Source organism: Fulmarus glacialis, unplaced genomic scaffold, assembly GCF_000690835.1.
Source record: "Fulmarus glacialis isolate BGI_N327 unplaced genomic scaffold, ASM69083v1 Scaffold46400, whole genome shotgun sequence".
Classification (NCBI taxonomy): Eukaryota; Metazoa; Chordata; class Aves; order Procellariiformes; family Procellariidae; genus Fulmarus; species Fulmarus glacialis.
Genome location: NW_009189132.1, coordinates 1 through 21,043, shown reverse-complemented (window position 1 = coordinate 21,043; position 21,043 = coordinate 1). Strand labels below are relative to the sequence as shown.

At 41.2% G+C, this 21,043-nt stretch overlaps 2 protein-coding genes across 2 annotated transcripts; one reads left to right on the top strand and one right to left on the bottom strand.

Moving 5' to 3' along the window:
- Window positions 1–10: 10 nt before the first annotated feature.
- Window positions 11–4,586, top strand: FKBP3 (FK506 binding protein 3, 25kDa; the record flags this gene model as incomplete). Its single annotated transcript, XM_009581124.1, has 5 exons — window positions 11–133; window positions 516–651; window positions 1,640–1,707; window positions 3,319–3,416; window positions 4,342–4,586. Coding segments are annotated over 5 exons (480 nt in total), but the record flags the coding sequence as incomplete, so codon positions are not given.
- Window positions 4,587–5,514: 928 nt separating this feature from the next.
- Window positions 5,515–18,136, bottom strand: PRPF39 (pre-mRNA processing factor 39). Its single transcript, XM_009581114.1, has 13 exons — window positions 17,795–18,136; window positions 17,401–17,526; window positions 16,642–16,760; window positions 15,688–15,855; window positions 14,729–14,894; window positions 13,953–14,060; window positions 11,593–11,757; window positions 11,155–11,281; window positions 10,793–11,061; window positions 9,992–10,176; window positions 8,574–8,648; window positions 7,850–7,970; window positions 5,515–5,863 (listed from the first exon to the last, which is right to left on the bottom strand). The coding sequence occupies exons 1-13, from the start codon at window positions 18,122–18,124 to the stop codon at window positions 5,813–5,815; spliced, it is 2,010 nt and encodes a 669-aa protein (XP_009579409.1). The 5' UTR covers window positions 18,125–18,136; the 3' UTR covers window positions 5,515–5,812.
- Window positions 18,137–21,043: the final 2,907 nt, after the last annotated feature.

Genomic DNA, 21,043 nt, shown 5'->3' with positions numbered 1-21,043 from the left:
CTGCCGCCCCTCTGCCTCCCCTCAGCGGTTTAAGGGCACGGACGGCGCGGAGAAGGTGACGGAGAAGGCGAAGCCCGCAAAGGTGGAGGAGGCCAAGGGGAAAGCGGCGAAGCCCGAGGAGGCCGTGGAGGAGGTCGGTGCGGCATCCCTGCCTAACGGTGTTTGGGCGATCGCGTGGGGCAGCCAAATTAACCCGGTCTTCAAAAACCTGGTTACAGCAAGAAGTCTGGTGTCTGTACCATGCCTTAACCTTATGCAGCTTCTGTAACTTGAATCAGTTATGGGCCCTGTGTATCTCCCCCAAAGCTTGTCTTTGCTGAAAACTGCACCTATGCTGCTACATTTTCCCCAAATATTACTGCACTGCAATAACGCATGAACAGTTTAAAACGTGCCGTTCACTAACATTACATGTGTTCGTTCGGTGCCTTGAACTAAGTGGTTGTTCAATCTTGAATGTAGTCGGTCTGAGACTAGTTAATGCAGCAGTCATAACTCTGTGTTTATAAACTTAGGGGCCGCCAAAGTATACAAAATCAATTTTAAAGAAGGGTGATAAAACCAACTTTCCGAAGAAAGGGGACACTGTTCATTGCTGGTATACAGGAAAACTACAGGATGGAACAGTCTTCGATACCAATATTCAAACAAGTAAGGTCATATTTATATTGTTTCGCTTTTGTTGCAAATGCACATAGAGGAAATTAGCTGGACTCATTAAGCAGACTTGGGCGGGCGTTTGCTTCTGGAAGGTGTGCATGGTGGAGTCCTGACAAACTGCTTTTGCCATCGTGTTGTTGGGCTGACTGGGGGTGTCCCTGCAGCCCGCTCCTGGAGCCTGATTTTCCATGAGGGAATGCAGGGCAGTATTTTAGGACTGGCTGGTGTCAAGTGACACTGCTGCATCTTGGCAGACCTCACGTTTGGCATTCTCCAGGCCATAGATAATGTGAAATGCGGGGATTTAATCAGTACTGAAACTACTTCTGAGGAAAGCGAGTTCCTGCTCAGGGAGCTTCCCCTATCTATAGAACTCGAGCACCGACAGTGGAGTTAGCTTCTCTAAATAGACACATCTTGGTGTGCTTCTGTAATAAACCCTTAAAAATGGAGGCACTGGAACAAGAGTGATTTCAAGTAGTCTGGTGTACCATATCCACTGCGGAGAAGTATGCTGGTATTTTTGTGACAGTTTTTTGATCAGAGGATTTAGGTATATGAAATTCTGCAATACTAGAAATGCTTTTCCAGCAGTGATGTCCAACACTGAGAGGAACAGCAGGGCTGTCACTGGAATACTGTTTGTGAGTCATCGTACTTGTTGTATGATGGTGTACGTTCCTTGTTGACTTTTTTTGCTTCACTGATGTGTTTATGGCTTGTACCATCAACTTTAGTAATTTAGAAATGAGTCTTTGAGGTTCACTGGATCAGTATCTGAAAGATGCTCATCAACTTTAACAACTTGAACATTTAATAATGTTTTTAGTGCACCACACTAAATTTTCCCCTAAAAATCTGACAGTGGGCTAAAAATAATAATATAAGAACAGATATTTATATAAAGCATGATCGTAATACTAAGTATGGTATGTGCTGGTGTGATATTAAAGCAAATGAACATAAAACTGTCTTTCAGGTTCAAAGAAGAAAAAAGCAGCCAAACCTTTAAGTTTCAAAGTTGGCGTAGGAAAAGTAATCAGAGGTGTAAGTAAACCATTAACGACTCCCTCAGAATCCAAAAAGTTTTCATTCTGCAGGATTTATGGCTGGGGTGCGAATTTTGAGCTGCTGTTGTTGTTTCTTGTGGAGGTAAAAAGGCAAGTTGAAAGCATTTACACGCGCAGGATGTAATATTTATTCTATACGGATGCATTCATCCATCTGCAGTGTCATTCCTCTCGTTGAGTAGTCTGTGGAAAACAGCGTAACAAGGATGTGTTCCTCAGGACAAGCACAGCCTCTTGCGCCTGTCTGTCTAGTGCTTTGCACAACAGACAAGGTTATCGGGTTCCCAGGCTCCATCGATTGGTGTGCTTTAGTCTGTCAGAAGATTGTTTTCTCTCAGCATCTTTTTTGTATTTGCCTTGGTGCCTCTTCATGTGTAGGTCATCCGTTAACCCTGAACTGGATGCTGAAACTCCAGATTCTAGTTGCTGTCATGCACTGAAATGAGTTGCAGTTTTGATGCTGTAACTCCTCTGCTCTGTCCAGCACCGAGTGCTGCAGTCGTGGAGGTGGAAGCTGTGTGAGGGAAATACCTAGGTAGACTAAAAGCACTCAGTAGAAGAATGGAGTGTTCTGCATGCCCATCTGCTTGCTTACATCTTGAAGTCAGGGACAGCGGGGTGAACTTGGTGTGTCTGGGAAATACCCGCTTCTGTGCAAAGCAAATGAGGTGCTTAACTCTGTCTCGCTGCTGCTGAGCCAATGGTGAAATTGGTGGCTGTCTGCACAAGGTGAGAATGCAGGAAGGGTCTTATGCTTACCTGACTTTAAAAAAACAAAACAAACGCAACCCAACCCAGTGTAATCTTCCTATGCAGGAAAAAGGCCTTTATGGGCAACAGGATTAGAGCGGGGAAGGGGGAAACGGCCCTGGGCTTGTGGCCAGCACTGCAGAAGCAGCCGTCGCCTGGGTTTCTCTTTAGTCTCTTGGTGTAGCGCTCCTGTGTGTGTGGGTGCAAGATATCTTCCTTAGGCAGTTACAAGGCACGAGCTGCAGCTGTTCATTGTGAAATGTTGATACGGTGCTAAGCTGAATGCCAGCTTTGGGCAGTGCGAGCCAGCCTTGAAGAGGGACAAGCACTAAAGTAAAATTAGTCATTAAGCATCGGCTTAAACAAATGCTAATCCACTGACGCTGCAGAACGGTAGGGAAATGTGAGGCAGAGAGGGACAAACCCCTTGGTACTGTGTGCGTGATGGTCTGCTGTGAAATGCATTCTGAAACTGGATACGACATTGAAACGAGCGTGTTACTCCATTGGTTCACTGATGTCTTCACAAGATAAAAGCACAAATCGAACTGCGAAGTACAGTAGAGGCTATTGTGGGAACAGGGAACATCGGACAAGGGAGAGCCTTTTCACCAATTAAAAAAAATGTGAAACTACTACACAGCGTATGCTTGGGTGGGTGAGCGTGCTGGAGAGAATGATGTGGTATTGCACAGGTACTCACAGGAGCAAATTGGAAAAGCATATAAAATGCACTTTTTCTTGAGCTCTGTAAGATTGCTGTATTCTTTTGTTGTTTGTTCGAGTTTGTTTTGGTTCTTTAATTTTGGGGGGTTTTTTGTTTTTTTGGTTTTTTTAGTGGGATGAAGCTCTCTTAACAATGAGTAAAGGAGAGAAGGCTCAACTGGAAATTGAACCTGAGTGGGCATACGGCAAGAAAGGGCAGCCCGATGCTAAGTATCCTTCCACAGTCACTTCCTCATTAAGTAACTTGGAAATGCTTGGAATGAAGTGCTTTATGGACAGGGATATAATGGGGGGGAGCATTCACTTGTTACTCAGAGCAGGCTTAGAATGTTAACAAATATAAAAAAATTCAGTGAACTTAATGGATGGATGCAATTGCCCATTTGTTTTGAAGAAAAACTGTAGGGAGTATGACAGAGGAAAACTTGCTATTGTTTTCTGCCTGCTTTTTACTCGAGCCGCTTCCAAATGCTTATTCCTGCAGCACTGATAGGGATGCTAACCAGTAGGGAGGTGGGAGGAAGGAAAGTCACCTGCTGCAGCTGTAGGGACAGCCGTTAAATCTTGGCTAGAAGAACTGGTTCTGGGATACAGCTGAAATGTGGGATTGAGTGAGGAATCCTGCAGTGTCTTATGCAGTCATGTTTCTTTTCTTACCAGCGCTTCTGGAGGAAGGGAAGTGATTGTTCTCTCTTGCTCGAATCCTATGTCGTGATGATTTTAAAGGACTGTCTAGAAATTCTTCCCTCTGTAGTGTAGTAGGACAGTCTAACCCTCTCTCAGAGGAAGACCAGCGACTGCAGCCCAAAAACGGAGACAAGGCTTAGGCAGTTCAGGTAGGACGCAGCTGCTCACCTTCAGAGGAATGGGAATACGGAGAAGTATGTCTGCGTAAAGGTGTATCTACAGAGCTGTACTCAGTGTCTCATGACAACTCATGTTAGACAGCAGCTGTGGTTCCACACTAAATCCAAGATGTTAAAACAGGTCAGTGAAATACAAAACTGACACACGAGAAACAGGACAACAGGTGGTGAATCACTTAACATTGACTGATGTTAACTGTGGGGGGGTTGTTTTGTTGGTTTGTGGTTTGTTTTTTTCTCTTTAAAGCTTCCTTAACTTGTGCAAACAGGATTCCACCAAATGCAAAACTTTTCTTTGAAGTGGAATTGGTGGATATCGAGTGAAATGAAGAGTTTCCTTTGCTGCTGGGAATCCATTTATGATCAAGAAAGCTTCTGACAACTGCAGTTTTGCTCTTGTAACTTCAGGATATAGTTACAACTGTGGCCTTGTATTGAAATCAAGTTTGTTTTCCCTGCTCCCCAACTGCTGTACAGTAACATACCACTAAAGAAAACATAGTTTATACATGCACGTGACTCCACTTTTTTTGTGTATATGATTACCTTAAAATTTCTCTCACTGTGGGGGGGGAAATTGCATAGATCTCCAGGAAACTGTTAAAGGAGAAGCAGACATCTGGAACTACTGTGACTGTTTTTATTGCCCCTTGCCCTACTGAGTGATCTGTAACTGAATTAACTTCGATACCTAGCCCCAGTCTGCAGCACTGCATTTCCCTTTCAGCTTTATCTTCTCTGTAGCCGCTGAGTTTCACAACAGCACTCACCCAAAAGTGTCAGGCATGATGCCCACCCCCTTCTAGAAGAGAACGGTACGTGCCACAAACATTCCCGACGTATTCCTGTGCCGTAGCCACAGAAGTTCGAACAAAACAAGTGTTGAACTGAGACTCTGGTATTCTTACTCCTGGCTCAAATGAGGCAATCCAAGAAAGCTCAGAGGACTACTGAATTCCTTGCTTTTATTACAAAAATGGGAATGATCACTTTGATCAAAATGAAAAAAGTTTGCTCACACTGTGTACATGAAAAACTCTAAATACAAAAATCATCCCAAACACAGTTTGTGCTTTTTAAAAAAGAATGCAACATCATTTTGCACTGCATTTTAATTTTTGACCCCCACATAGAATAGAAAATACATGTCGCAGCTTGCAAAGGCTGCCATCGTAATCTGAAGAGTTTCAGTTGTAACAACATAAACAAAGCAGTCTGGGGTTTGCTCACCGGGGCATGGAAAAGATCTCGTGATGGAGTAGGTCGTGGCGTTTTGGTTGGAGAGCAGCACAGGAGAGGACAGCCGTCAGCCTTGCTCCTGAACTGGCAGCTGTCCCGACCTGCTCGTTTCCTGCAGCAGCCATTGGTGGCCAACACTGGTCAGCAGGACGGCTTTGGGAAAAAAAAACCAAAAAAACTACAGCTTTGCTGATTAAGTCTATGGAATCATTACGAGACTGAAAAAAATTCTCCAGATATCTCCATAAATTAGTGCAGGGAATTAAAAAAAAAAAAAGCATTTATGGTAAACTAGAATTGTACAGAGATACCATTTATCAGTTACCAGCACACAAATTTTGCTTCACACATACCCTGTGAACATCAGCTCATTTCACATGCAAGAGACCAAAAAGCAGGTATTACAACAGTTCTTTCACATCCCTAATTTAGAAAAATATATTTTTTTTTATTCCATCTTTGTTGAAACGGCAGCACAGTGAACTTCACTCACTCTTCGGATCAAGTTGGATGATAATACTGTCCATAGTTCCATGCGTTCTGGTAATTGTACTAGGAAAAAAAAAAAAACGAACATAGTAACGTAAGTCAGACTGCCCATGCTCCACAAAGGATACCTGGTGGTAAGCTAGCTATCGTTCCAGAAGGGCACGGGGAAGCTCACCCCTTTGTAATTTTAACAGTTCTGAACAGAGTGGCCAGCGTGGCTGTGCCAGTGTCGACACACCCAGAAGGTTCAGGTCTTGGTACCTCTTTACTGAGGCTTTGGATGCAGCCCGTACCTCAGCCTGGTACGCAGGGTGGAACAAGGGAGGGTGTTCCTCTGCAGCGCAAGGCTCACGGACTCCGAACCACCCTAAAGATCCACTGGAAGTCAGCTTGGTTATGGAGCTAGAACTGAAGTGTAGTTCAGTTCCAAGTCCAGGGTCAGTTTTGTACCAAGGGTCAGTGCGGAGGCTGGTACTGTTGCCTGTAATGTTTTTAGTCGCTTAATAAACATGCATGTGGTAAATCTTCAAAATACAGGACAGGTCTGAGGTTCGCTCTTGCTCCTCAGAGCCCCTCTGGTGCCTGCTCTATGGCTCCTCATCACTTCTCTTTCAACAGAATCTCATAGGAGGGAGGAAAAATGGGAGGGAGCAGAAGGTAACAGAAGCGTAAGTTGTCTGCGTTCTAGCTCCACGTCCACTACTGCAGCACACCCCACAAGATGGGAGAGCCAAGGCAGACAGCCCAAGGGCCCTAACACTGCTCCCTTCGAAGCCATCAGTTTGCAGCTAGCAGAGACCATCACCGAGACAGCTCCCATGGTCTTGCTGCAACCAGCTGTACCCCTGCTACCCCAACTGAGCCTAGGTAGGTATTCAGCAGCATAACGTTCTTGGGGTAGCATGAACAAACATCTCCATTCCCTCGCAGAATGTTTCTGTCTGCTATTCTCAAGCACAGAGGGCAGACAGTGATGGAGTTACCATGTCAATCACAGGACTGAGATCTTCATCAACCCTGTAAGCCTGCTATTCCCACGGTTCTGTGTCTGAAAACTTGGGGCATTTTTCCTGGCCTAGTGCTGAGCAGAGTTTCCCCGCGCTGGGTGGGACACCTTTCACCGCCTGACTGTGGAAAGAGTTGACCTTGATGCGGGCAATTCTAAACCACAGTTACGCAGCAGCTGGTTAGTGTTCCATCTGCAAACACTGTTCTCACTAGCTTGGTAGGCTCCTTACAGTCTAAGCAAGAGTTGTCATTAAACTGCTTCAGCAAAAGCCTCAGTTGGACCCTCTATGACTCACAACTCGGAAGAATAAGCATTCCAAGCCCGCAGTACCAACTCTCATCCCAGCTGAGGGGGCACCAGCAGTACCCACCTTTACCAGTACTGATCTCGTACATAAAGGCAGGGGTTGAAGCTCTGACTTTACAGCCCGCCCCTTGGACAAGTCAGAACACAAAACGGACTATGAGTCTAGGAGCAAGCAGAGCATGTGCTGGAGGTTGCTGCTGCCACAAGCCTGAAGAGGAAACCAAGGTATGGTATTACCGATTCACTCTTTAAGCCCCTACAGGGGACGAAATGAAATGCCATGCAAGAGTAGCCCCGAAAGACAAGCTATTGAACAGACTGGTTTTGCATGCACTACGTACCAGTGCAGTAGAACCCATACCGAGACGTTACAGGAACTACTAGTTGGAGAAAGTAACTATCAAAATGCACAGTAAATTGGCATCCCAAGGCGACTCTCCTGGGTAAAACACTTCAGCACAGAACAGATCTACTGCCCTTAGCCAGCAACATCCTCAACTGCTGTCACACTTCCCTCCACGTGAAGAGCTAGCCACCAAACTGCACACTAGAGAGAAATATTTTACACTTGCATAACAGCCCAAAGAGGAATCAACAAAAACAAGAGCTAACTTTTTACTCCAAACTTTCCTCACGAACTGCACTGGACCACAGAGAAACGTCACTGGGAAAACCACAAGGTGGGTACGTTCAGAATGCGCGTGTTAAACCAAGGAACCAAAGCACACCCCTACCTGATACCAGGCATTGTAGTTATACGCTGCCTGATTGACTTGCATGTCTCCATCCATCATCTGTGCTGATGCCAAAGTTGGGTCATCTGTGAGCATTTTCTTCTCATCCGGCTCTTCTGATCTGTGAAGTTAACATTTGCTGGTAAATGGTATCTGAGATCAAATTCTGAGCATGTCTCCATGTAAGAAACGTTATAATGGATAAGGGTAAGTACTATTTTCAAACTTGCTGCCCTGTCCAAACAGGGGAACAGAATTTGATCTAGAGAAAGACAGTAGTACATTGTGCTTCAGAACAATAGTCTGGTTTTTAAATTGTTCTGGTGCTCAAACTAAGACAGCAAAAGCATGTTTCTGCTTAGAGACTGAGTTATTTTTACCAGTACTGTTTAATTTTTCTGTGATACATAATTCAAAAAGTTATTTTGCAATAAATCCATCTCTAAATATTTTAGCCAACAGTATAGCCCTATTTAGTATATACTTTAAGTTGTGAAAAAACCACTGATTTTGTTCTTGCAAGCAGTAGGTTTAAAGCTGAAAAACATATGTATATATATTCATAGATTAAACAACAAAAAAAAAAGCCTCTGAGACTGTTCTCTGAACTATTTTTAAAGCATTTCTAAAGTGCTTTATAGTTCAGCATAGTACGTGTTCCAGCTACCCCACAGTGCCTCATCTACCAAGTTAGTTTATACCCTCAGGTGAACAGACTTCCTACCCATTCTCTGCTCTCCTTTTTAAAGAATCCTGCTCCTTCAGAAGTGCTTGGTGTTCATCATAGGCATCCAAAAGCCTGAAGAGGACAAAAAGAAATAAAGCTTTGCTCACCATTTTCACGTCAACATTTTAAACACACGAGCAACCATTTTAAAATGTCTACTTCAAACTGTAAAAATACAAAAATGTTTTAAAACAAACTCAATCATAATCAAATTTTAATCAGTGATCCACCATGAAGATGGGAAAGCCAAAAAACTTTATTTGAAGGGGGATTCCACAATGCATAGTGAAAAATTTTCTATTAGCTCAGAAATTCCCAACTTGCTCAAATTTTATCACAATTCATGCACTTGTTCTATAAAGTTTCTTTATAAAGAAGTTTTCGAAAACTTTTAGTGATACAGCTGCTCCTTCCAGTGATTGCATTCCCTCAGCTGCGTGTTGATGCCATCCATAGCAGCACTGATATTTAGGAATCAACATTTCTTTAAATACTGGAAATGAGTATCATTCAAAATTATAACAATTCCAAAGTAGCACCTTACAGCCTTCTTACAGCCTTTTCCCAAACAACATGAGAAGAACAGGTATATTTAATGCAGCACAAGAGAGTCCTAACTAAAATTCCCAGGAATAGCTAAATATCATTTCATCTGCTGCATACCACAGTTTACAAGGTACCACATGAAAACGGCTGCTTCTGTCAATATTGCTCTTTGTGAAAACCGTTTCTTGTACTTATTCTGTGCTCTACTATTATTTGTGAACTGGAAACTTCATTTTGTTTGGTCTACCTAGGATCCCAAACTTGCAATGCTTGGCTGCCACGCAAGTTAGAATGGTCAGAGTCAGCAGAAATTAAGGACAGCTATTGTTAAAAAACACACAGAGCAGAAAAACTAACTCATGGTTAGTCCTTCCAAGTTATTTAGCTGCAAAATGTAAATAAAAACAAGAGCTTTTTTTACAATAGAGAATTAGGAGGAAAAAAGTATATCTAGTACTTAATTAAACAGTTGCGCTTCTAGTATCTGATCCTCCCACATAAGTGTACAGCATTGTTAATACTTCTGAACACAGTAAAATCAAATCAATGCGGTTTTGGAAACCTCAAGCAGCAGCTCACAGGGTATGGAGTATCAAATTATACCTGTGTCACAAAACACTTCAGGTTCACTTTGAGGAACATCCTCCTTTACAAGACTCAGCAAGAGAAAACTACAGTATGAAGTTATGGGCAGCATAATTTTGCTCTATGAGGCATTAGGTATTTCATTAAAAAAGGGATCATTTTCTCAAAAACTGGTGCCACAAAAGAAAATTTAATGGATGCCACTAACCCTACCCCTTCCCTACAACTTTTACAAGCAGTCTTTTGGTGACCCTAATTTGGCCATTGCACAGATTACATCTTACTTGTTTACATCAGAACCAAAATCTTCAAGAAACTCCACTTTTCGCTGAGAAAACGTAATCCTCATTTTTATAGACAATGCGCCATTGACAGCTTTATCAAAACAGCTCAAGATGTTTTCTTCATTTTGCTTGAGATCACCACTGTACTCCATTTCAAGTAAGTTGAGATACAGTTTCGTATTTTCCTGTTCAAAAGATGCATTAGAATTTGTACATCTTAGGTCATGTTAGGTTTTTAACGCTGAATGTATGTCGACCGGATGCATGCTAGAACATTTACATCATAAATACATGCTAGAATAGTCAATAAAAAGATTTTCTTTTTACACCGGTCACCTTTGACCTGATTTGTTTCACAAATAGATTAGAAGTGATCTAACACTACAAAACCAGATGTCACACTTTGCTAATAGTAAGCTAATAGTATTTGGAGTGCCAGATGTTTCTGTGGTTATACAAAACGATCTACAAGTACTGCCTACGCGATCAATTTTGTTCACCTTGAGATGTGAACACGCCTATAATATTTAAGATTCTAAAAAGGAAAAATGAAGGTATGAAGTACACTGTGCTTCTGATCAAAAAAATTTGCAAGCTTCCAGATTCGCAAGCTGCAAATACGGCAACATCAGTTTAGAGGGACTGCTGTCTCCATGTAGTAATTAAACACTACATACAGTTACAATTCCTGTCATCATTGTTGCCATATTTTTAAAAAAATGGTTCAGAAAGAGAGAAAAATACCAGGATCTTTTTTTTTTTTTTTTTTTTTTTTTAATACAGCAAAGAGGGAACACATACTTTGTCAATTTCTATGGCTTCTGACAGCACTTTTCTTGCCTTTGGAAGATTTTTCTGTACTTTGAAGAGGTGCCGAGCTAATTTGATGGCATAAAACGACGATTCGCTAATTGATTTGGCATTCCTAACAGCATCTTCAAGCAGATGTTCAGCTTCTTCCATGTTTCCATGTCTGCGTTCTAAGCTTACTCTTCGTAAGCGAATCATTGCTAGCCCTAGAATACACTCTTCAAATGTTTTCAAGATTCTTCTTGCTTCATCGATGTTGCCTAAAACACCGGTGAAGATGCTTTAAGATATGAGACATCCAACAGCCTCTTAAAAACAGAATCCCTCCCAGCAAGAACTAACGTTGCTCTTACCCTGCTGCTCCTCAAAGGCAGCCCACAGCATGTGAACCATTGGTTTCTTAGGAAGATGTATTGTGCAAGCCCTGCTGTAGACATGCCTCACTCCTTCAATACTATGATTCTCCATGTATTTGGCATACTATAGTTGAAAACAGAGCAGAGATGCAAAAATTTAAAGCTTGTATTTGTCTTTAAAAACATGACAGAACGATAAAATTCTTTTGTTTAAACCCATTCAGCACCTTTATTGAACCACTAGACTAGTTTCTGTAAGGAAGGACGTAGAGAGGCAACGAAGTTGGCATATGCAGCAGTCAAATCTGGTTGCAAGCAGACCATCTCCTAATGCAACAGATATATATGAACAACATTCCACAAGAGTACAAAAGGTTAGTCACTAGATCAATGTATGCAATCAGTAGGAGATAAGTGGTAAACCACTTCCCTTACCTTAATCCAGAAGTCCTCATAGAGGGCACATGAAATAACACATCTTTCAAAGAGGACCACAACTCGTTCATGAGTGCCATTTTCTATCTCAAATTCTAAGTACTCTTTCCAGTTTTTCAGCTGAATTTTCTCCAGAGGTTTGACATGAAAGTAAGGCCTCTTTATCTGCAAAAGTCACAGTATGGCAACTTGTGACTAATAAGCATACCACCAAGTTGCTTAGAAAAAAATAAACAGCCACACACCATTCAAATAATGCCATCTAAATAAACAGGACTTCAGAATGATTATGTCATTATCTATTCAAATAAGTCTGCTGCCGTTACCGAAGTATTGATCAAGAGATTTTGCTGACAATTACATTCTAGGCTAGTAACTTGTTTTTCTAGAAAGCTTTTTCAAGTGCAAGTGTTTACAGAAGCTGAGAAAGAATTCAATGCAATTACTCCTTTGCAAACCTGCAGTCACAACGTAACAATGACATTATAAATAACAATGAATATAGTCCACATACATACACACAACTGAAGTACTTACTGTTGTACTAGCGCATATCCTACAAATTAAATTCAAAGTTTGGTTGAGAATCATGAAAAGGAAAGACAGAGCACTGAACTGAACTTCGTATTAAGTATTTTGATTAAGCTGATTATTCGAAGAGCTAGCAAGATTGCATTTTTATTGACGACTACAGGAGGAGCTGGATGGAACAGAGTTCAGCATGGAAAATTTAAACATTGCTTTGAGCCAAACGTAGCAAAGCATCCTTCCAGAGATCTTTTGCTTTTTCTCTCCTTCATCTTTAATTTTACCCGATTATTTCTCTCCTGTACTGCAATTCCATCTCAGATACAAATACATACAAATGGATAAAGAACTTACAGTGCTTAAGGAATAACATTTGACTCTTCAAGGACACCTGAAATTTAAAGCCAATCACTCCCTTCATGTTCCTCACTGAACTCTACTATGGAACCCAATACTCTTTTTCCATTTTGACAAATTCAAAGTACATTGTTCCGGCTAAAATAACAGTAAAACAGGTCTAAGTGGTCTCCTTCACTTACGTGACATCTGTTGCCTATCCACCTCATTTCTGTCCGTTATAAAGACGTGTTTAACTTTATATTTCAAACTCCTCATAGATCCAACATGTTGGTTATCTACGGAGCAGATATACTCTCTTGGTAGAAAAAGTATTGATTCTGGCCAGGAACAAGAGAGGACAGCCTGCTTCTTACACATTTTCTGCAGCATGCCCACCCTTCTAGCATTCTCCCAAGTTTCAATAATTTGTAGCTTAAGGTTTCCTGCGCCAAGAATACCTATACTCACGTAACTGTTTTCCACAATACATCAGCATAATTGAGCTTCACCTACTCTAGTGACATGCTTTGTATGCTCTCTTTTCTTCTGCGACAGGTTAACTGGTACAAAAGTGACCCTGCAAGGTGTAGGACTGGTACCAGCATTTCAGAAAGGGTAACCCACCCGAGTTAGACCCTGTTCTAGTCTACGGTGCTAGGACTGGCTATGTGCTATGTTTTCGAGTTCCTTAGGCTTACAAGGTATCTGGCCTAGTCTAACAAAGTGCAATAAGCAACATAACAGTTCTGACATCATGTAACCCATTAAAGAGTCTCTGAAGATCTGTCCCAACTTTGATACAATGTACTTTACAAAAAGAAAGTAAATTTAAAACAAGAACCATGTTATGCAACATGGTATTTGCCAGGAAGAAAAAAATTTAAAAAAAAAAAAAGACTGAGAATTAAAGACTCAGGTCGTTTTTTCAAAAGTAACCAAACTTAATGCTACACAGAAGTAGTGGTATACTTGCAGTGATCAAATGATTAGTTTAATTAATTACTTTTAATATATTATACATAGGACCTGAATGTTATGATGGCTACTTTTGGAAAACAAAAGTTAACTATTTCAGGTTTAAGAGTGTAATGTTAAAATAAAAAACCATACAAATTTCATTCTCCTTTTAGGATAGGCTTACCTTTTCAATCAGAATTACCTTCGTTCCCTTATTATTTTGCCTCACATGCATAAGGCAGTACTAACTTACATAGCATTTCATGCATGTATATTTAAAGACTTAGTAAACAATACACCATCTTGCCCCTCTCCAAATACTGCTTAAAGATTTTTAAATCGTCAGATGACAGAGTTGACCTCAAAAGTTGCCTTTTCACAAGAAAAATGGCAGAGAAGTGAAACGTATCTTTGTTCAAAGTCCCACAACAGTTTAAATTTTAAGGAAGGCCTAACTGTTACTCAAAATCCCTAGCTCCCAGTCTTATGTTCAAAACTCTTGTGCATGCTGTCTTACATAGAAAAAACAAACTTACCGCTTCTTCAAACGTCCACCTCTTACTGACTTCATGTTCATTGTGGTTAAACATTTCCTGATGAATCTCAATGATTCTGTGCCTCATGTTTTCTATCTCAGTGATTAGCTAAAACGTAATTTAAAAAAATGTAACACAGATAGACACCGCATCACCTTTGTAAATGCATTTTATGATGACAGTAATATGCATAAATCAACAGTATCACAGATGCATTAAATGTTACCCTGAACAGCCAGGGGAAGGGATGGGATGCTGCCCTGATGGTGCCTTGGCCCTTAGTGCAACCCAGCTGAATTGGTCTTCTACCTGAAGTTTTGCTCTTATGTTAAAGATGATTGAGATTAAAGATTAATTTGGATCCAGGTCAAACTTGGTTTCAGTACGTGCACATTTTCACAGTTAGCAATTCCCTTGGATGGCTCCAAGTTTTCGTATGCCTTTGAAGGCTATGAACCTGCACAGACCATTGCTGATGAAGAGCTTTCTTGGACTACAGTTCCTAACCTGTTAACTGGAATAATTAATATTCATTCCTAGAGTTCTGTACATCACTTCTTCAATTTTTTAACTCCATTTCTTTAATACCTATGAAAACACTGGAGAGGTATGTCCTGTAGACAAAAGCAGTTACCACATGAGGCAAAGAGCAATGATATGCAAGAGAACTATGGGAACACCTCAGCTACAGATACACTAACTTGTCTGCAAATAAACTCGTCTTTCAGCCCCAGAGCAAGGCAAGAAACGCCAACAAACACCCTCTGCGTATGTACCTTGGCAGGGTCAGTTATATCTTCAGTACCAGAGGGCAGGTCGTCTCCGGGTTGCGCATCCTCCCCACTGTGGCCGTTCACAGATGCTAGTTCCCTGCGCAGCTGAACAAACTGCTCAGTAGTCAGAAGGTCTCGAGGCAAGTTGTTCTGTATATGTTCTTTAAACCTAAGAATAGTTAGAAACAAGTCAACACAAATTCGATGTTTTATGTTGCAATACTCTGCATAACCAGAGCACAATAATAAATCCTAGTGGGGTTCTGCATTACTTTATCGATCTAGAGCAACACTGAGAATGCAACTTCTGGCAGCTTACAGACAAAATGCAACTTCTACTACCTATCAGACTTAAAAAGCTTCGCATTTCAAAGAGAAATGAAAGGATGATGACCTTCAGTGGCAAAGACAGACCACTTGCCATGTAAAATTGATGTCAAAGGACAAGATCAGTTTTAGAGGAAGTTACTTTACTTCCAAAACCGAAAGATCTGCAGAAATTATAGGGAAGACTGGTGCATAATTTCACTAAGGTTTCTGGTTCCCTCTTAGCCTATCCATATTAATGCAGAATTCTACTATCTAAACTTAACCAAGTATTTCTCTTTAGCCAATTAAATTAGTGTTTCACCACACATGAGCACTGCATGAAGAATTAAAGTTCAAAACTGCTCATTCTGATTTTTCAAAGGCACGCTCTCTTCCTCCTCACAATTCCAAGGCTGGCCTTTATTCCACAGCAGAATTTGTGAATTTATCTAAAACCTAATTCCTAAAATGTGTACCAGTACTTTAAAACAATCAGTCAAACCGTATGAGTACATAAGTAAGTAAATAAGTATATAAAACTCAGTAACTATTTCAAGCTCTTGTTCTGGGTGAACATTTTCACATTTACAGAAGTAGGTTAGCATGTGCTTAAGAAACTCATAGCATTAACTAAACCTTTGCTTTCACTTTACCTCTGGAAATGATGACTGTAGAGTTGTGTTGGAATTCCAAGGATGCGGTCATATATGGACGTAACTTCCCTTAGGTTTCCCTGTTCGTTTTCCCAGTTTATATACATTTCCCATAGTCTGTCAGAACGGAAATCTGTGCCAGCAGCTAAGACTGCATGTTCATAGGCTCTGAAAAATGAGATAATTTTACAGTTGTTTCTGGATGCGGTGACAGAAAAAGGAAGAAAAGTTCTGGCTCTTGTTTATTTAAAGATTATGAGCATCCTCATTTACTCACAACCACGCTTATATTATTTAGATTCTTCAAAGTGTTTTCTAGAAATCTGTAGCAAGATCTCTACAATTTCAGAAAGTTCACGCTCACTTTTTTTTCCTCCAGCACTACCACAACAGAACAAATAAAGGCAACAGAAAAAGCCACTTGCAGACAGGCAAGATACTAAGAAAATACAAAATCTTTACCACTTGTATCTTGTAAAGATTCTAAAGCCATTACTTTAGCAGTTTAACACACAAAAGCTATACATCAATCATGTAGCTAGAAGCTGCTTCAGTTAAAGTTCAATTAAGTTTTTGCGTCAAACTTTAGCCCAACCTCTTACTCTAACTGGACCACTGCCAGCAACAGATGAGGCCAAACACATTCTAGCTATACCCTGAAAACCTCCAAGGAATTAAATTCCAAAAATTCTATGGGGAACCTGTTCCAGTGCTGCACTAAGTATTTCCTAACATTTTGTCTGAAGCTGTCAAGTCACAACTTTTGACCCTCGTATAACCCTTGTACTGTCTACCCCTTCTTATGGAATTTGGCTCCATCACCTCTTAAAAATCCTTAAAGTAACCGCAGGCTGTTACTAGCTTGCCCCTTAGCTTAAACACATTAATCTGATTACACTGCTATGTAACTGTATGTATGGGCTTCTCGTATCACTTAGTCTGCTTTGAACTTACCCTCGAATAGTACTGTTAGTTTCAGGATCGGCAGGGTCCAAGGTCTCCTTTAAGAAGTTTATATAATGTATCCAAAGATCAACACTAAGAGGAATTGCCTGAAGCCCTCTGCGATAAACCTATGAAGAGAACATGAACTGTACTTCAAATACTTAATGGCGTCCTAATAGAGAGGCAACACTGTGTTATCCGGTGAACCTTAGAAATACTAATTACTGGAATTTTGTTTAAATAATCTACCATTACCATTTGGGTGGAGGTTGGATAGAACATGGCAATGTTCTGATCTCCACGTGCAGAGTCTTGATCTTCAAAGCGCAGCGGTCCCTGCATTCTGACCAGGTTGTGTGGGCAGGCTTTGGGGTACAGACCATAGGGCACAGACCCATTAGAGCATCATTGACAGCGTCTGACCAAAAATGCAATAAGATGTAGCAATTGTGACCAGCAAACCAACTATATTGTTTTGAAAATGAGTAATAAATGTAAGTGACAGAAAAGCCCTGCCCTACTTGTTAAGCTGCAGTGTAATACAGAGGCTTGCACTGCAAAGCTTGACAAACTGTAGAGGTTTAACGCACCTGCCAACAAAGAGAAAAAACATTAGCTACAAATGCCACAGACGTGACAAGTGCAAACAAAATCCCTACAAACCTGACCATACATGGCAGGTACTGGCAGCCAAATGACTTGCGGTAGGTTAGTCATTATTTGGCTAACAGGACCAATGGCAATAGCTGCGCCCAGCTACCTACATACCTCATCAGACTGTTTAACGTTGTCATGTCGCTTTTCAAGATCTGCATACTTTTTCCAATATCCATAGCAATATGGATAATGCGTGAAAAACCTGTCAAATGCTTTCCTGGCAGCTGGTAAGTGGTTCTGCAAGAAATACACAAAAAAAGCAATGAATCCTTTCCTTAAAAAAAAGCTTCACGTTATTTTAAAAACAACTATTTTTTTAACATTGTCTTAAAACCGATTTTTTTTATTTTGTGATCTCTGCTGACAACACTGGCAAGGGCAACTGTCTTAAAACAGTATGTATGAAAGCCTGATGTGCAGTTCTAGTCACTGGAATATCCATGACCTGTTTTGGTTTTCTTTGTTTATTTCTGGAAGGCTAAGGGAAAAGGGGCCACGTACTAACCTCCTGCTCTACATACTGTAGTAGATATACCCATCCTGTGAAATCCTGGGGATTGTCCTCTACTACTTTCCAGAACTTGTCAAAATCTGGAGGGAAGCAAGCCTCAATATCTGTTGTCTGTAAACTTTCAATATTTGGAATTTCACTCTCCTGTGTGTTCTCTTCATTCAAGTCAGGGGAACTGTCAGGTGATTGTTCCATCTCAGTTACACTCATAATTTCTGTACTGAAGTCCATATGCTGTTCTTCTGTTGCTGTTTCAGCGCCATTGTCTGTGCTGTCATTGCTTACAGTCGGCTTCTCCTCCTCTGCATTATCTGCGTTCTCCATAGCTGAGGTTACTGCTGTTTGGATCCTGTGGAAATAAAAAGATTCCGTATTCATGCAGTGAAGATTCAAGTAGAAATTGGGTGTGAATTATCAGCTAAGAGTCTCCCAAGTGCTTCAGGCATCCATGTATTTCACCACAAACCTTCATCAATTAGATCTGCTTCACGCATGAGCCTTAGTCACAATTAAAAAAATGTTAATAGCAGTCATACATTTTAACATCTGCACATGCAAATCATTGTGGTTTTTCTAAAAAACTATCACAAGTAGCTGTCGAGGTATAAAAGTGAACCAATACAGTTTTCCTGTATGAGTCTAGCAGAAGTTTATTCCAAATAAAGGATTACGTTCAAATTTATTCAATTCTCCTACTCAGTACAAATCAGTAACTTCTTTGCAAAATAAATATACGTTAAAATGTACCCTAAAATGCCTAGCTGAACTGGCTTAAGCGGTAACTTCGCAAAGAACAGAAGTACTATCAGCACTAGACTCCGTCCATATTAACGATGCCTATATAAACCAAGCGGCATCAGAGGGCTGCAAAAAGCATTCAGGCTAGCCCCCTACATGCAGTCACTCGCTCCCACACAGCTCAGGGGTTCCTCCTGCCCCTCAGGACAGACGCCACCTTCCTCCCACTCTTCATTTTGATCTTTCTGCCAAAGGCTGCTGCCCAGCCCTGCCCTCCTCCGCCAACGCCAGTCCAGCCTAACCTGGCTGCGTGCTGCTCTGCCAGACAGCGCTCAGCCTCAGCGATCCCGGCCGTCACCGCCTGAAGCCTGGGCGTAAGGCACCCAACTCAACCTTCTCCACATTCAAGCTAGATCCTAATGGCTAACGGACTCTAGCTAATACAATACTCATGTAGAATACAATAGCTCTTAGCTGTGAATATATTTTGGATGAAGAACAGTGCAAGACCATCATCCTCAAATGCAGTCAAGTGCAACTGCCACTCCCATTTCCCTTTGGTTCTCCTCAGAGGAGATGACAGCAAGCAACTTTTGCATTTAAAAAAAAAAAAAAAAAAAAGAGGTTCCCACTCTATATCTCCAGAATTCTTTCCCACTGAAAGCCTGAAAGGAGAACAAACAGACCGCTTGCTTTCACTTGAGCAAATACATCAATAAGCCATCAATAATGAAGTTGGGGAAAAAAGCTGACAGAAAGGAAGAATATCTATACCCTATCTTCAGCAGCTTCAATGCATGAGATAACAGTTCATGTTTTCCTAGGAGTTCACCAAGCCAAGTAACTTTGGCGTAATGTTAAAAGGTCCACGTGGTCTACTCTGCAAGTTTTCTGATAACTGTTTTTTAAAAGTAATTATTTCTATTCTCCATTGTATACATCATCTGGCAACCATATAAATACAATTTCTTTCCTGTAAGGTAAACAGTTCATAATTTTGTAACTTCTAAATGGCATGACCTGTTCATTTTTATGAACAGTTACCATATAAAGTCACAGAAACACGATGTGACTACACAGAGCACTATACTGCTTTTGTTCTACAGGAAAAGAGGACGCTTGCGTAAGATGAGTGGTTTATTTCATTAATGACCAGTTCTTCCCCACATCTTGGGCCGCTCTAGAAAGCCTCCATCAAAAGCTGGTTTCTTTAGTGAGCGTTGGAGACACATCTTCAATATTGATTTTGAGAGTAAACCTAATTTATAAGTTAAGACATTAAATATCAAAGAAGTATCAGTATGCCTTTACCAGTGCAACATATAGAAGAGATCTGCATCATTAAAAACAGCTGCTACCATTCAGAGCTTACCTCTGTAAAGATTACAAAATCAAGGCATGAGAAGAGTGCGTTATGCAAACAGCAGCCCCCACACTTGAAAAAAATAGTTTAAAGGATGTTTACAGCTCTAAAATTTGAGAAAGCTAATGCAATTGTTTTCAAACATGCAATAATTTATGACCTAAACTTATTCTGATATTTGACAGATTTTTTTCCCCCTCTAGCTGATTCAGAAGATGTATTCCAGCTTAAAAAACAACTCCCCCAAATCTAGCTGTCTTCAGATTAGGGGGAGGGAAAAAAAGAAAGAGGGAGAAGCAGTACTGGATCACCTCCGCACACAACGTTTCCAGCGGAAACTAAGTCTGTTTGACAGTTCCCTTCCCACCGAAGGCATTCTAGAACACCCCCAGGGAACCAAGGCACATCCCAAACTCTTACAGTAACTGAAGGTTACAGCCGGCTTTTAAAAACAGCCGACGCAATTGACCCTGTCTGGTGCCAAACGAACGCCCATCGGTCCACGGAGCTGCGGAGGCAGCGGACACAAAGCTGATGCACATCCAACCACAACAGAGTAACTTAATTCCGGGAGTTTTTACATCACTCAGGCTAAATAACTAAATAAGTATATCAGATAACTACATGCACCAGCTTTAAATAATTTATGTCAACATATATTATTTAACCTGTTTCAATTACACGTTTATTGCATACAATATTGGTGATTATAAATATGAATGAACTAATGGAAAACATCTAGGAAAAAATACAAGCGGGCAGCACCAAGGAATTTCAAGCCTCGTCTTACGTCCCTCCCTGCTCTACGAACAACACGTCGCAGCCCTGATAAGCGGCTGCTTGGAAGTTCCCGGGGCAGAGCTGCACGGCCGGTGCTGGCCTGGCCCTTCGCGGCTCCTGCCCAAAGACTAGCGTTTTGGTGGCCAAAATACAGTAATAACGTAAAAAACAGTAAAGCATTCAAAATCCTTGAGTCGGCTATTACTTGTCCAGAGACTTAGCGGCTATCACGGCATACAAAATAAAGATAAAATGCATTCCCGTAGGTGAAAAGCGCAGGCGGGCTGGCTTTGCCAAGCGCCGGGTACCGCTGGCCAGGGCAGGGCTGCAGCAGGCGGCAGGGTGGCTGTCGCGGCAAGCGG